The following is a 14,351-nucleotide window of genomic DNA, read 5'->3' as shown; positions in this document are numbered from 1 at the left end:
CAGCACCCCCCAGCCTCGCTCCTATAGCATCAGCTGCTAAGTGCTTATCAGCCTGATGACACCGTTTACCGGTGGGGGGGTCGATTTGTGTTTTCTTTTTTTCTGTTTTCAGTTCAGCATCTCTTTATTTCGTCTATAATTTCATTTTAAACTAAAAAAAATCTAATTTACATTTTTAGATTTTTGATGCAGTCTTTTGGCCAATAAGAACTATATAAATAAAATGATTGACTTTTTGTGTTCCCGGAAAGTCGGTTCTGCTCAGGTCAATCCTGAAGTTCTCACAGCCCAACGTAACATTATCCAGGTGGAAAACGGGCCTTCCTGCCTACCTGACATCATCCACTTTTGTATTTTTGGTTCTGGAGTGTTAATATGACAGCCGCAGGGAGCTCTGGAAGCCCTTCTGAGGACCGATTCAGTCCAAAATGAAACGCTAACCGGTCCAGTTGGCGATTCGGTGATATTTATAGCAGGCAGAGATGAGAGCTTGGTAAGCACTTAATTTGGAGCAATAGTTACAGCTTCCCTGGTGATTTCTCGGGACACGCAGGATGCCGGAGCATTCGTCGCTCCGTTCTTGGACGTTATCGCTGAGCCAGGTGAAGTCCTCCTGTGGACTTCTGGGGCTTTGTAGTCAAAGCTGGATGATCGTAAAAGTTTGGAAATGAAAGCTTTATGGAATGAAGCACAGACGATGTCTCACCATCTGAACTCTGGATCTGGATCTCTATTCAACGGGTCAGCTGGATGATGATGTGATGAGGAAGGAGACGTTTCAGGGTTTTTTGGGTTATCAGCTGAAGGCCGCAGGTGAGCTGACAGAGGTCACGTCAGAGGTCACGTCAGAGGTCACGTGGGCCTGCCAACAGAAAAGGCTCGCTCATCATGAAATGTGATGCTCATTAGTGCCCGGAGTGCTGCGGAGCCTCTGTTGGCGTCTCATTTGACTTTTAATTAGATCATCTAGTTTTTATGCTTTTTGCTCACGCTGATCAGGTTCAAAGAATCTCTTCCCTCCAGAACCCTCTGACCTGTTAACTCACAAATCCAGACTTTATCATCTGAGTCGCTCCTCATCAGAGCCGTCTTCATCGTCTGATGGTTTTACGGTTGATGTGAAGCCTCATCATCTTTTTCCTCCCTTTTATAGAAACCCGGCGGCTCCAAACTGAGGCTGAAAATGATATCAGGCTCCTCCTCAGGGATGGCTGATTTACAGGCTGAAGCTGGCGGGGGTTGATGATATTTCAGGAACTTGCCGGCCGATTGGTCTGAGGATCCTGCATTTCCATAAACAGGAGCTCCATATCCACATCTGAGCCCCCGTATATAAACACCCCCGGGGTGATTTGCTCCCATTGCCCCTGGTCTCGGCGCCGCTGCCCTCCCTCTCCTCCACTCTCCTTCTCGTCGTAGGTGAGACCGGTTTCCTTCCTTCCTTCCTCCCTCCCTCCTCCTCTTCCTCCTCTCTTCACGTCTGGATGGAGGAAGCTGAGTTTTTGAGCAGACTCTCTGAAGTGTGAAGGTGATGAGAGTCCTGACCTCTGAGGTTCGTTAGTAGGTGAAGGGAAACGTGATCCGGGATGAAGGACACGCTCCGATCGTTTTTGGCTTCTGCTGAAGATTTCTAGCCTTTTTGTGCTCGTAAAGTCTGGCTGTTTGGGAGCGTTTGGAAATTTGAGTTTCTCAAAGTTGAAGCTTGTCTTTCAATTTGGGAAAAAGTTCTCTTTTAAGCTAAAGGTTTTTGAAAATTTGATGCATGTTGTGTCTGAAGTTTATTTCACTGATGTTAGAAACTCGATTATTCTCACTGAACTTTCTCGCTTTCTTTCTCTTGTTGGACTTGAAGACAAATTGTGGGACTTAAAATCTTTTAGAGGAAAAAGAGTTGACAAATCAGCCACCCAGATTTATGTTGTGTGTTTAGATGTTTCCATTATGACTTTGGAAACGTTGACGGGAAAGATTTTCAGTTTCACATTTCATTCATTTGGATTGATTTCTGTTGAACTATCCCAGTCGGGTTTGTTGTCGCCGCCCGTGTGAGTGTTTGTGCGTTGGCAGCCAACGTGCTGTTGCAGCACATTCAGGGATTCTTCTCCACCAAAGGAATTGAAGTGTTAATTCCCCGGAGAGATTCGGTGTTGATCACCTGTAAAGGGTCGCAGGCGTCAGAGGAGACACTCGAACCCCGAATCCAAACTTAGCTCCTTCAACACTCAGATCTGATTTCATCAGCTGTGATATTTAAACAACATCACAACTTTCTTTATCCTCCTTCAGCGTCTCATTCCCCTTTTTTTGTTTCTTCTCCCTTCAACAGGCTGTGAAGCGAAGAAACCGCCAACATGTCTGAGTAAGTTCTGACTCTCCATCACTGTTTTTACTGCTGAAACCAAAAAAACGGTTTCCTGTTTGTTTGACAAAAAAAAAAAAAAAAAAAAAAAAAGAAATCTGTTAGAAATTCAAAGCATCAGAACAAAAGAAAGAAAGGAAGGACAGGACAGACAAAAAAGAAATTCTGATGGAAAGGAAAGAAGAAAGACAGAACAGAACAAGGTCAGAAAAAAGAGTCAGAGAGGGAGGATGAAATCCAGGAAGGAAGCCGAGAGAGAGAAAGGAGATAAAAAAGGAAATAACGAAGAAAGAAAAGACAAACAGAAAAACGGTCCTGATGGTGTTTTATTTCTCCTCACAGGAAGAAAATGACTTCGAGCCGGAAGCATCATCTAAAGGTAGGCTGAAGGCTACTTCAGGGGCCAGTCAGCGGGTCGGAAAAAACACTTTTCAGTATCACAGCTGGGACGGAGGAGTTTTTAAAATGAACCTGCTGTCAGAGGACCCTCCATCATTCAAAAGTTTGTTTGGACATTCAGATTAATTTTGGGGAAAACGTGTTTGTTTGTGGCGCTGAGTGACTCTTTGGTTGGTTTGTTGTGTAGTTTTCAGTTATTTTCTCGTCCCCTGAGCTCAAACTGCTTAAAGCTGCTCCAAGAAACTCTGAAAGAAGCAGTGACAGAAGCAGCAATTTTGGATTTTAGTCGTAGCTTCAGAAAAAGCAGACACGGTATCTGCTGCTGGTATATTTTAGGAAGTCATTATTTTTGTGATACACACAGCTTACACAGTTGTTGTGACCTTTTATTGAGGTGTTGTTCTAGTTATTTCTGTTTAGACGCTTTCTGTCGTTGGCTGTTTGAAACGTAAAGTAAAATGTTTTATTATGGAAATGTATAATTATGTAAGCTATTTAATTTATGTAATGACTTCATTAGCAGGTTCCCTTTTATTTCCGCTTTACTGTGTTTGTGTGTCGCTGCGTTTGTATTAATTCAGTGTTTTTTTTTTACCTTTCATATCTCTGATATAAATTTATTTGGGCTGGAGGATGAATCGATCTGAGGTCAAAGTTCAGTGTGACCTCACAAACTCAAACGTGGTGAACTCATAACGCTCTCCCAAAAACACCCCTGGCTGATATTCCACGTTCAGGAAGGAGACATTTGTGCGTTTTTAATTTCCCTCTTTGGTCGACTCGTCTGGTTTCTGTCCTGCAGAGTTTGATGCTTCATATCGCGGCGGGTTGGATTGAAAACGAGAAGAAGCAGCTGGTGGAAACCAAGAAGGCCTACATGGCTGAGATGTGTCCTGCACCCAGCCTGGGGGGGGACCACGCCACCCTCATGGTGAGACTCGTCATGCTTCCTTTGACTTTGGTGACGTTTTGGATTAAAAATATTCCTAATAAATGATTAGAAACAATCAGAAGACGCATCAGTGGATGTTAATCCTGTAATGTGAAAAAAACGAATGGAGCATCTCTGATTTTACGCTGCCGTTTTGTTGTGATTGTCGAGGTCGGAGTGAACACGTCACGTCCGTCTCTCCTTTTTCAGGAAACTTGCAGAAAGATTCACGCTCTCATCGACAAAGTGGATGAAGAAAGATACGACCTGCACACCAAAACCGTCAAAGCCGACAAAGAGGTGAGCGTCCTCCATTATTGTCCTTTACAATCTGAGCTGAGTCTGAATCCTGAAGTCCCACATTTTCCTTTTCCAGGTATTTATTATTCATCATGCAGGCCTTTAAAGAATGAAGCATGAACGTTGACTTCAACGAAAAAAAAATCAATACAAAGATAGAAAATTATAACTTGAATGAGTTCTTCTCCAACATGTATTTATTTAGCTTTAATGTAAAATGTAGAAATAAATAAACAATTATACTGATGGAAATGGGAATCAAAATCAATTCAATATTTTTAATACATATATGATAAATGAATGAAAGTAGAAATACAGGAATTTATCAGTTAATCCTGAAATTGATAGATTTATGTCTTTAATGAATTTATTTTGGTTTCTGCGTGTGAATGTGTTACTGATTATTTATTTGGTCGTTCTGTCGCTGAATGTTTTGAAGAAATAAAACACAACACACACTCTGACCTTTATTGGCTCATGGTGACCTTTATAAACTTCTTCCTGCCTCAGATCGAGGATCTGAAGCTGAAGGTGATCGACCTGGCCGGAGTGAAGAAGCCCGCCCTGAAGAAGGTCCGCATGTCGGCCGACGCCATGTTGAAGGCTCTGCTGGGCTCCAAACACACCGTGAACATGGACCTGAGGGCCAACCTGAAGCAGGTCAAGAAGGAGGTGAAGGAGGAGGTGAGTCTCGTCAGGTAAAAAAAGGGGGCGGGGTTAGACTGAGGACGCCTGCTGACGGGGAACTGTTTGTGTCCCGCAGCCCAGCGAGGCCGTCGGCGACTGGCGTAAGAACATCGAGGACAAGGCCGACAGGAAGAAGATGTTCGAGACCTCCTAAAGAAACTCTGTTCGCACTTTTTATGGAATTTATGAAATTTTTCATTCAGTTGAAATCACTTTTGTTTCATTAAATCTGTAAGTTTCACTTTGGTCTGTTGTTTGAGGCGACGTCCTGTTTGTTCACTTTTAACACTTCCTGCTCTCTTCGTGTTTTTGGAATAAACGCCTTTCGTTTCCTACATCACGAGCTATTCTGTCTGTGACTCACTGACTCACAACAAAAAGCAAACAAACAAAAAAAACATCAGTCAAGTTGCAAAATCCCATTTTTATCTACTTTTGTTAAACGTTAAGGTCAAACTTTCCTTAAAACAGAATTTTACCAAAAACAAGTTCAGTCAAAAAAAAAAAAACCAACTAAACATTTCACTCCGAATCTGAAAACAACTTTTATTATTGTGCAGTTTCAGATTAATGTGGCTGAAATGTTTAATGTTCTGTTTGAACTTTAGAGATGTTTTTGTGTTGTGCTTTTTGTGGTGCTGTGTGAGATCACCAACCGCGGAAATTATATTGATACAATCAAGTTTTCAGTCATTCTGCCTGGATTATGTTCTGTTTCAGAAAATCTGAATGTTGAACCTTAAAAATATGTTTTGGAGTTTTGATTTTTTAGTAAGATTGAACTGAAACAACAATCTTTCCTGAACCTTTTTTGTTTTGTTTTGAATCAAATGAAAATGAACATGATCCAAACAGCAACAGGGAGCTGTTAAAAGTGAACTTGTTCCGGTTCTGTTTTGTTTACACAGATAACTTTTAGTTTTTTCCATTGATGACATTTCACATTTTGTAAAAAATGTAAAGATTTATATGTACTTTACACACACATTATAAATATATATCTCAATCAGAGTCGCCATAATCAAATCGATATTCGATTTTTTGAATAGAATGATAATCATAACAACATTTATTGAACAGTTTTACTCCATAAACTTTGGATTTAAGTTCATACCACAGTAAATGTGGACTTGCAGGCTTCCGTACTCAGACAGCAGTCTCTATCAGTGGCCACACGGTGGCAGCAGAGATCTTCACCACAGACCGCCAACGTGTTGTCCAGTCACTTTGGATTTTATTCCTAATTATTTCCATGCTGAAGATTAATTTTTCATATTTTTATTTGTTTTACTTCATTTAGCTTTTTGTGTTTTTAAACAGTGAACAGTTCATCATTAATAATTTAATAATTTAATGGTCAGGTGACTTTTGTTCCTCCGCTGATTGAAACATTATCGTTTTTAAAATGGGCCGATCAGAGAAGATCACTCAGCTGGTGTCGAGGTGAGAAGAGTCAGTTTGTGTGTCTTTGTGTTGTTGTTTTATTGTTATATTTATTTTTCTTTGCTCTTTTTTTCAGTTGCTGAATCCAGCCTGGATGAAATCAGGTTTTTTTTTTTTGTCCTTTATTGTAATAATTCAGACAAACAGTTCAATACTGCTGCTGATTCCTTTTTTCTGAGAGATTAACATTTTCTGCTGCTTTTCTTATTTCACTTCACTTTTCAAGATCCATTTTTATTTCATTTATTTAAATATCACTTAGATTTTTCATGATGATTTAAATTTGACTTGTGAAGCACAAAACTCAGTTCAGATTTCAAACTTCAGTGTTTTATTATTATGATTGTAAAACTGATTCTGAGGCCTCGTTCCGAAGCCAACCAGCCACAATGGAAGAAGTTCTGACGTATTTAAATGTGCTGACAGGGGAAGGAAAGGGGAAGTCCTCACAGTGAGCGTGCTGAACGGAGGAGATGATGGCGGACACCACGAGGCCAGGTCCTGGAGACCGGGACGTCCGGCTGAGTCCAGTTTGCAGATCTGTTGGTGCATAAAAGCTGAGGAGCTAACCGGTCCCACTCAGGACTGCTGACCCCCTGAAGGATTTATGACCTCTGTGGTCAAAGGATGAAGGTATTTCTGGAGCTCATTGACCTGATTGGACTCAGAGTTCCTCATGGCCATAAAGAGGAACCTCCAAAACCCGTCCAAGCCCATAAATACCCCCCAAAAGGCCCGAGGCTTCAGTCTGACTCTCTGACTGTCTCCCAGTCCTCCAGTCAGTCTCTGCTGCCTCTTCGCCATCATCACCATCATCATCATCACCGTGTGGGTGAGAAACTCTTTTACTTTGTGCATTTACTGTTATAAGATGGATCTGAACCAGAACTGAACTTTGGTTAGAAGACGATTTTATTCTGTTTGTTCATCTAGTCCGGTTTTTAAGAGCTCATTTCATCACCAAAAGGAAAGATTTAAGTTAATAAAAATGAACCTTCTTCTCCGTTTGACGGAGAATAAAAAATGTTATCAGCCCTTTTTTGCGTCATTTAACTGCTGGTGTGTCCGATTACCTCGGAGGAAAAAATAACCCAAATATCAGGTTACAGCTGACGGCTGACACCGAAACCAGACCGGACCAGCATCAGGAGAAAACTGTGATCCACAGAACCGCTTTTGACATTAAGAACAAAAGGTGAAATATTAACAGGAGTGAGAAAACAAAAAGCTTTAAAATATTATTTTTTTTTAGTCTGGAAGAATGAGCTGAGCTAAAATTTGTCACATTTTGAATGTGGTTTGGTTTTGATGATCAATGATCCAGAAAAATCGTACAGAGATTTTTTACAGATTATTTCATGAAAATGTATCATAAACAATCTTTATCACAAATGTTAGAAAGCTACATTGACTATGTTTGGAATAAAAAGTGGAAAGTTATTAATATAAAATATTATTATTTGACAAATAACCAAAGAATCAATCACTGATCTATTAAAAACAAAAAAGTGCTGATGTGACGCTTCGCTGAGAGCTAAAACAAAACAGGTGTAGTTTTCTCCTTTTTGTGACCAAATGAATGAAGGTCAAAGGTCAAAGGTTTTATGTGACTCAAACTGAAACTGTGAAAGTTGGAGATTTGTTGTGTCGTTGTTTTATTCAGTCAAAGGTTGATGCTGGAACATTTTTCAGAAAAACATCCGACATCAGAGATTTTCTACTTTCTCTTTTCGCTTCAGAGCCTGAAAGAAAAAAGAAGCCAAGATGTCCGAGTGAGTACAACAAAGCTGTTTCGAGACAGAAGAAGATATGAAATGATTTTAGTCGAGGCTGCAGTAACATCGTGCTGTTCTTTTATTAAAGGGGAAAGAAGATGACATCGAGCCGCAGGCATCATCTGAAGGTGAGACTGAATTTATATAAACGTGTTAAACTGATGAGATCAGTTTCTGCACGACGAAGTACAATCATGAATCATCTTTGGCATCGAGCGTTTCATCCGTTTTCCTTCACTGGAAAATGAAATTAAAATTTGTCTGCTGGCCTCCTGACGTCTGTCCGTGTCGTCCTGCAGAGCTTGATCCTGCAGATCGCCGCTAACTGGCTGGAACAGGAAGCCAACGAGACCGCCGCCGCCAAGGATACTTACATGCAGGAGAAATGCCCCGCCCCCGACCTGAGCGGGGACCAGGCAGCTCTGATGGTGAACACACACACACACACACACACACACACACACACACACGAGAAAGTGAAAGAAAAACTTTTGTCCTTTTCATATCGACAGGAAATCTGCAGGAAGCTCCATCAGGCCCTCGACAAAATTGACGAGGAGCGGTACGACGCCGAGGCCAAAGTGGCCAAATCCACCAAAGAGGTAAGTTTGGACTCTCAAAAGACAAACGTCGCTTCGTTTCCAACATCGTCATCATCTTCTGTGTTTCCAGATCGAGGATCTGAAGCTGAAGGTGGTCGAGCTGGCCGGAGTGAAGAAGCCCGCCCTGAAGAAGGTCCGCATGTCGGCCGACGCCATGCTGCAGGCTCTGCTGGGCGGGAAACACAAAGTCAACATGGACCTGAGGGCCAACCTGAAGCAGGTCAAGAAGGAGGTGAAGGAGGAGGTGAGGCGCCGCCCCGTTTTCAGTTCAAACGTTTCCACTGACGGTGGATTCTTCTTCTGCGTCACTTCCTTATCTGTGTCCTCCGTCAGGCTACGGAGGCCGTCGGCGACTGGCGTAAGAACATCGAGGACAAGGCCGACAGGAAGAAGATGTTCGAGACCTCCTAAAGACTTTCAAATTCTGCTCTCCCCTTTTCACTTCCTGTGAGCCGCCGCGTCTCTCCCCTCTGTTACAGCTGACCGTGACATTAAATCTTTTTTTTTGGAATAAGGCAAAGGTGTGATTCTCCATTTTGTTGTCGGGTCAAACGGTCGAAGAACTCGGTTTCGTTAGTTAAAGAAGGAAAAATTATCTTCAGAATTTTTCTTCTTCCGTCCACAAATAGAGTCTCATTCCAAAGTAGGCTTACACCAATCAGCCATAACATTATGACCACGGACAGGGTGACCCGGGCAGACCTGGCACCAGGATGCATTATGGGAAAAAGACCAGCTGATGCTCATGGGAGACCTTGGATCCTTCACTCAAGTGGATTTGTTAATGACCAGGTCCAGGTCTCCATGAAGTCTGGATCAAACGAGTCCGGATCCATGAAGTCTGGATCAAACGAGTCCAGATCCATGAAGTCTGGATCAAACGAGTCCGGATCCATGAAGTCTGGATCAAACAAGTCCAGATCCATGAAGTCTGGATCAAACGAGTCCGGATCCATGAAGTCCGGATCAAACAAGTCCTGATTCATGAAGTCTGGATCAACTGAGTCCAGATCCATGAAGTCTGGATCAACTGAGTCCAGATCCATGAAGTCTGAATCAAATGAGTCCGGATCCATGAAGTCTGGATCAACTGAGTCCAGATCCATGAAGTCTGGATCAAACAAGTCCAGATCCATGAAGTCTGGATCAACTGAGTCCAGATCCATGAAGTCTGAATCAAACAAGTCCAGATCCATGAAGTCTGGATCAAACAAGTCCAGATCCATGAAGTCTGGATCAAACGAGTCCGGATCCATGAAGTCCGGATCAAACGAGTCCGGATCCATGGACCTTCTTCCTCACAAGGATCTGTGCTGAAGTCTCGGATCAGATCTCCAGCTCAGCTTCAGAGGAGTCCAGGATCAGGGTCAGGTGGTCATAATGTTCTGGCTGATGGGTGTCAGCTCAGTGCTGTGCTCACGTTAATCCACCAGAGGGCGGTAGAGAACGTTCCCCTCCGTCTGCTCTGGGCTGGATGTTCAGTCGGGTTCTGTCATGAATCGGTCCGAATTCTTCCTCCGATCTGATGACTGTTAAACACGGTGAGTTCGTTTCTTTCCTCCCGTTTTGTCGTTTGGCCGTCGACTGTCTTCCTGTTCACTCCTTCTGTCTGCTGGTCGGCAGGAGGAAGTCCACGTTCACCTGAGGGGGGCCATGGGTCACCCCCAGACCTGATCCTGATCCTGATCCTGAGCCTGAGCCTGATCCTGATCCTGATCCTGAACCTGATCCTGATCCAGAACCAGACCTGATCCTGATCCTGATCCTGAGCCTGAGCCTGATCCTGATCCTGATCCTGAGCTTGATCCTGAACCTGATGGTGATGGTGATCCTGAGCCTGAGCCTGATCCTGAACCTGATCCTGATCCTGAACCAGACCTGATCCTGATCCTGATCCTGACCCAGACCCAGACCCAGATCCAGATCCTGAGCCTGAGCCTGATCCTGAACCTGATGGTGATCCTGATCCTGATCCTGGCCCAGATCCAGATCCTGACCCAGACCTGATTATGAACCTGATGTTGATCCTGATCCAGATCCAGATCCTGACCCAGACCCAGACCCAGACCCAGACCCAGACCCAGATCCTGACCCAGACCCTGACCCAGACCCAGACCCAGACCCAGACCCAGACCCTGACCTAGACCCAGACCCAGACCCTGACCCAGACCCAGACCCTGATCCAGACCCAGACCCAGATCCAGACCCAGACCCAGACCCAGATCCAGACCCAGACCCAGACCCAGACCCAGACCCAGACCCTGACCTAGACCCAGACCCTGATCCAGACCCAGACCCAGACCCAGACCCTGATCCAGACCCAGACCCAGACCCAGACCCAGACCCAGACCCAGACCCAGACCCAGACCCTGACCTAGACCCAGACCCTGATCCAGACCCAGACCCAGATCCAGACCCAGACCCAGACCCAGACCCAGACCCTGACCTAGACTCAGACCCTGATCCAGACCCAGACCCTGACCCAGACCCAGACCCAGACCCTGACCTAGACTCAGACCCAGACCCAGACCCAGACCCAGACTCAGACCCTGATCCAGACCCTGATCCAGACCCAGACCCAGACCCAGACCCTGATCCAGACCCAGACCCAGATCCAGACCCAGACCCAGACCCAGATCCAGACCCAGACCCGACCCAGACCCAGACCCAGACCCTGATCCAGACCCTGATCCAGACCCAGACCCAGACCCAGACCTGTGGCCTGGTGTCAGAGTAACCTGAGCTGAGTTTTATTTGGTGGGTGTGTGAAGGACACGCAGTGTTAATCGCTCTGTCCTTTTGTTCCTTGGCGTGCGACAGTATTTCTGGATTCTGTTGGCGGATTGGTCCGTCATAAAGAGGGCGGACTTCTGTGCTGACTCTATATACTCGGTTTAATCTTTTCTGTGTGGGACTTGGTAACGTCTCCTCCTCTTCCTCCTCCGACCGCCTCGTCAGACGGCTCTGCTTCTTTTTCTCCGGTAAGAAACGACACGGCGGGTTCTGGCTCTGGTTCTGGTTCTGGTGGGGATTTGTTTTATTCTGCAGAGGTGTTTGATGAAAGGAGGGTGCTGCAGGTCTGACCTCTGACCTCTGACCTCTTGGAGACAGATAGGGAGAGGGAGCATTCAGCTCAGTTTGGTTGTTTTATTTTGACGGGGGCTGATCTGTGGTTTGGTTGTTTTATTTTGACGGGGCTGATGGGAAAAAGTTGCCATTTATTGTTTAGCTGCGATATTAAAACTCCGATCTGTAAACAGAGTTTATTCTGACCTGAGAGAGAAGCTGTAATTTTCATTTATATGTTACTTGTGTCACTTTTTATTTGTGAGTGAATTTAAGATTTCTCAGGCTAATCTGACTTTAATGTAAATGAACGAATAACACAAAGATTAGAGACTGAAAACTGTTTAAATATCTAAACTGCGATTCTAAATGAGGATTTTTTCTGGAATCATTCAATTTTCCTTGTTTTTCCTTGTTTCTGGTCCTGTTTTATTTTGAATGTCGGCCGGAGAACTTCTTTGGAGCTTCATGATTTTAAGTTGTGCCTGCTGGATGTTGGTGTTGGCGTGAAGGCCGGACACAATGTGGGCCCGTCCAGAATTAGCCAGTTTGTGATCGCTGGCGTCGGTTTTCTGTGATAGTAAAATGTATCGTGTTTCCTGCTGGAGGTCAGGAGGTCAACGTTTGATAAAAGTGTGTGTGTGCGTGTGTGTGTGTGTGTGACCTTTGTGACCTGCCTGCTCATGTTCAGCTGATGTTTTCTGTGTCTGAACAGGCTGTGAAGACCAAAAACAACCAAAATGTCTGAGTGAGTACAATCGTCTTCTTTTTAACCTGCAGATTCCAACTAAACTCAGAACAAACAAAACAAAAACAAAACAAAACTGAAAAGATTTGATGCAATTTAAAATGTGATTTTCACCATTTTGAGATTCGACTTTCAGACTTCAGATCAAACCTTGTGTCTCCGGCTACACATCGATGGTTGGTTAGGATATTTTCTGTTATGATAAAAAGTCATCGAATTTGTTTTTGGGTTTTTAACCTATTCAGTTTTTTTTTTCATGTCAGTTCAAAGCAGCTCTGTCTGCTTTTATGTTGCTCTGGTTCGAGCCTTTTATTTGAGTCGAAGTTCTGACTTTCTTATTTGTTTCTCAAAGTGGAAAGAAAATGACGTCCAGCCGCAAGCATCATCTGAAGGTCGGCCTGCGTCCTTTTATTTTGCGTCATTGAAACGCTGAATTGAAACATGACATCCAAATGCTTTTGGTCCTCGTGCAGAGTTTGATGCTGCAGATCGCTGCCGGCATGATCGAGCAGGAGAAGAAGGAACTGAAGGCGGTGAAGGAAGCTTACATGGCAGAGAACTGCCCCGCCCCCTCCCTCAGCGGAGATCAGGCCGCCCTCATGGTGAGCTGATGGTGACTGAATCATGTTGGATGCTGCTGAAGTGTTTTATTTATGGCAGCTTATTATTACACATACCGACACGGAGAACTTCTAATATTGTTTTTTCTTTTTCACATTTGACAGTTTTACTGTTCAGCATCAGCTAAATGTAACAGAGTTTGTTTATTAATCCCCCGACAGGAAATTTGCAAGAAGATCCATCAGGCCATCGACAAGATCGACGAGGCACGCTACGACGCCGAGGCCAAAGTTCAGAAGGCCGACAAAGAGGTGACGTAGAATCTGGCTCTGAAACGTGACAGCCTGAAAGTCTATGGGAAAATGTCCCTGCTTCTCCAAATACTGTTTCAAAAAATCTAGTAGACTGTCCCGACTGTATTTCTTCATCGAGCCTCCTGCTTGATTCGACTTTTAATTCAAGGGCACGATTCAATCAGCTCATTTGGTTCAACCTGCTTTCAAGACGCTTTTCAGGGAAGGAGGCAGCTTTCAGCCTTCAGAGGTTTAATCCGCCGTGACGTTTCTCTGCCTCAGATCGAGGATCTGAAGCTGAAGGTGATCGAGCTGGCCGGAGTGAAGAAGCCCGCCCTGAAGAAGGTCCGCATGTCGGCCGACGCCATGCTGCAGGCTCTGCTGGGCGGGAAACACAAAGTCAACATGGACCTGAGGGCCAACCTGAAGCAGGTCAAGAAGGAGGTGAAGGAGGAGGTGAGGCGCCAACAGGAAGTCATCACATGATCACAATATGTCCAACCTGATCAAACTTTAATTACATCCAATAGAAACATATTTCAACGACACATCATAATCCTGTAAAAAAATAAAAATACTCATCGGTTAAAAGCAAGAAGGTTCTTCAAGATATAAAATTAAACGTGATCTCAAATGAAATTTAAAAGTGTTTTTGTGTTAATCTTTGTGTTGCTGCTGTGTCTCCAGCCAACAGAGGCCGTCGGCGACTGGCGTAAAAACATCGAGGACAAAGCTGACAGGAAGAAGATGTTCGAGACCTCCTAAATCTGTCCTGAGCGGTGGAGACGTGGTGGGAGGGACGAGAGTTGAGACACTTTTTGTTTTGTTTAGTTTTTTTTAGGTTGTTCTGAAGGAAAAAGAAGCAGTTCATACTTTAGCTCAACGTGTATTTAACTGTTAGAAATAAATGTTTTCAAATGAGGATTCGTACGTTTGCTACTTTCATCCTTTAGTTTTTCCCAAATCACACAACGAGACACCTTCATTCCAAATTAATATTAGAATCTAACTTTGAAATTCTATTTTTGACATTTGACTGAAGCTTTGTAGAAAAAGATTTTTCATCTCAGCGAAGATGAATAGAGGAAACACATTTAACGCTTCATGGTATTTATTACAGACTCTTAAAGGAATAATTCAGCCTTTTAGGAAATACGTTTAATGTATAAATATCATGTCTAGTGCTG

At 43.8% G+C, this 14,351-nt stretch overlaps 3 protein-coding genes across 6 annotated transcripts; all 3 read left to right on the top strand.

The window, feature by feature from the left end:
* The first annotated feature begins 1,332 nt into the window (after positions 1-1,332).
* LOC115056415 (troponin I, fast skeletal muscle-like) lies at positions 1,333-4,922 on the top strand. Of its 2 annotated transcripts, none has more exons than XM_029522832.1 (7): positions 1,333-1,419; positions 2,327-2,359; positions 2,702-2,738; positions 3,561-3,689; positions 3,900-3,989; positions 4,500-4,673; positions 4,753-4,922. In XM_029522832.1, exons 2-7 carry the CDS (start codon positions 2,352-2,354, stop codon positions 4,828-4,830), a joined length of 516 nt encoding a protein of 171 aa, XP_029378692.1. In that variant the 5' UTR covers positions 1,333-1,419; positions 2,327-2,351; the 3' UTR covers positions 4,831-4,922. The 2 variants fall into 2 exon arrangements, with proteins under 2 accessions (XP_029378692.1, XP_029378693.1); XM_029522833.1 differs by lacking the exon at positions 1,333-1,419 and adding an exon at positions 1,474-1,552.
* A 1,473-nt stretch (positions 4,923-6,395) lies between these two features.
* On the top strand, positions 6,396-9,348 carry LOC115056414 (troponin I, fast skeletal muscle-like). 2 transcript variants are annotated; one of them, XM_029522830.1, is made up of 7 exons: positions 6,396-6,951; positions 7,859-7,891; positions 7,983-8,022; positions 8,194-8,322; positions 8,407-8,496; positions 8,567-8,740; positions 8,830-9,348. In XM_029522830.1, the coding sequence occupies exons 2-7, from the start codon at positions 7,884-7,886 to the stop codon at positions 8,905-8,907; spliced, it is 519 nt and encodes a 172-aa protein (XP_029378690.1). In that variant the 5' UTR covers positions 6,396-6,951; positions 7,859-7,883; the 3' UTR covers positions 8,908-9,348. The 2 variants fall into 2 exon arrangements, with proteins under 2 accessions (XP_029378690.1, XP_029378691.1); XM_029522831.1 differs by having other exon boundaries at positions 6,940-7,314.
* A 1,834-nt stretch (positions 9,349-11,182) lies between these two features.
* On the top strand, positions 11,183-14,144 carry LOC115056418 (troponin I, fast skeletal muscle-like). Of its 2 annotated transcripts, XM_029522836.1 has the most exons (6): positions 12,303-12,310; positions 12,663-12,702; positions 12,784-12,912; positions 13,093-13,182; positions 13,447-13,620; positions 13,852-14,144. In XM_029522836.1, the coding sequence occupies exons 1-6, from the start codon at positions 12,303-12,305 to the stop codon at positions 13,927-13,929; spliced, it is 519 nt and encodes a 172-aa protein (XP_029378696.1). In that variant the 3' UTR covers positions 13,930-14,144. The 2 variants fall into 2 exon arrangements, with proteins under 2 accessions (XP_029378695.1, XP_029378696.1); XM_029522835.1 differs by having other exon boundaries at positions 11,183-12,702.
* The last annotated feature ends 207 nt before the right edge of the window (positions 14,145-14,351 follow it).

This window comes from Echeneis naucrates, chromosome 16, assembly GCF_900963305.1.
Source record: "Echeneis naucrates chromosome 16, fEcheNa1.1, whole genome shotgun sequence".
NCBI lineage: Eukaryota > Metazoa > Chordata > Actinopteri > Carangiformes > Echeneidae > Echeneis > Echeneis naucrates.
This window is presented reverse-complemented; position numbering and strand designations above follow the sequence as displayed.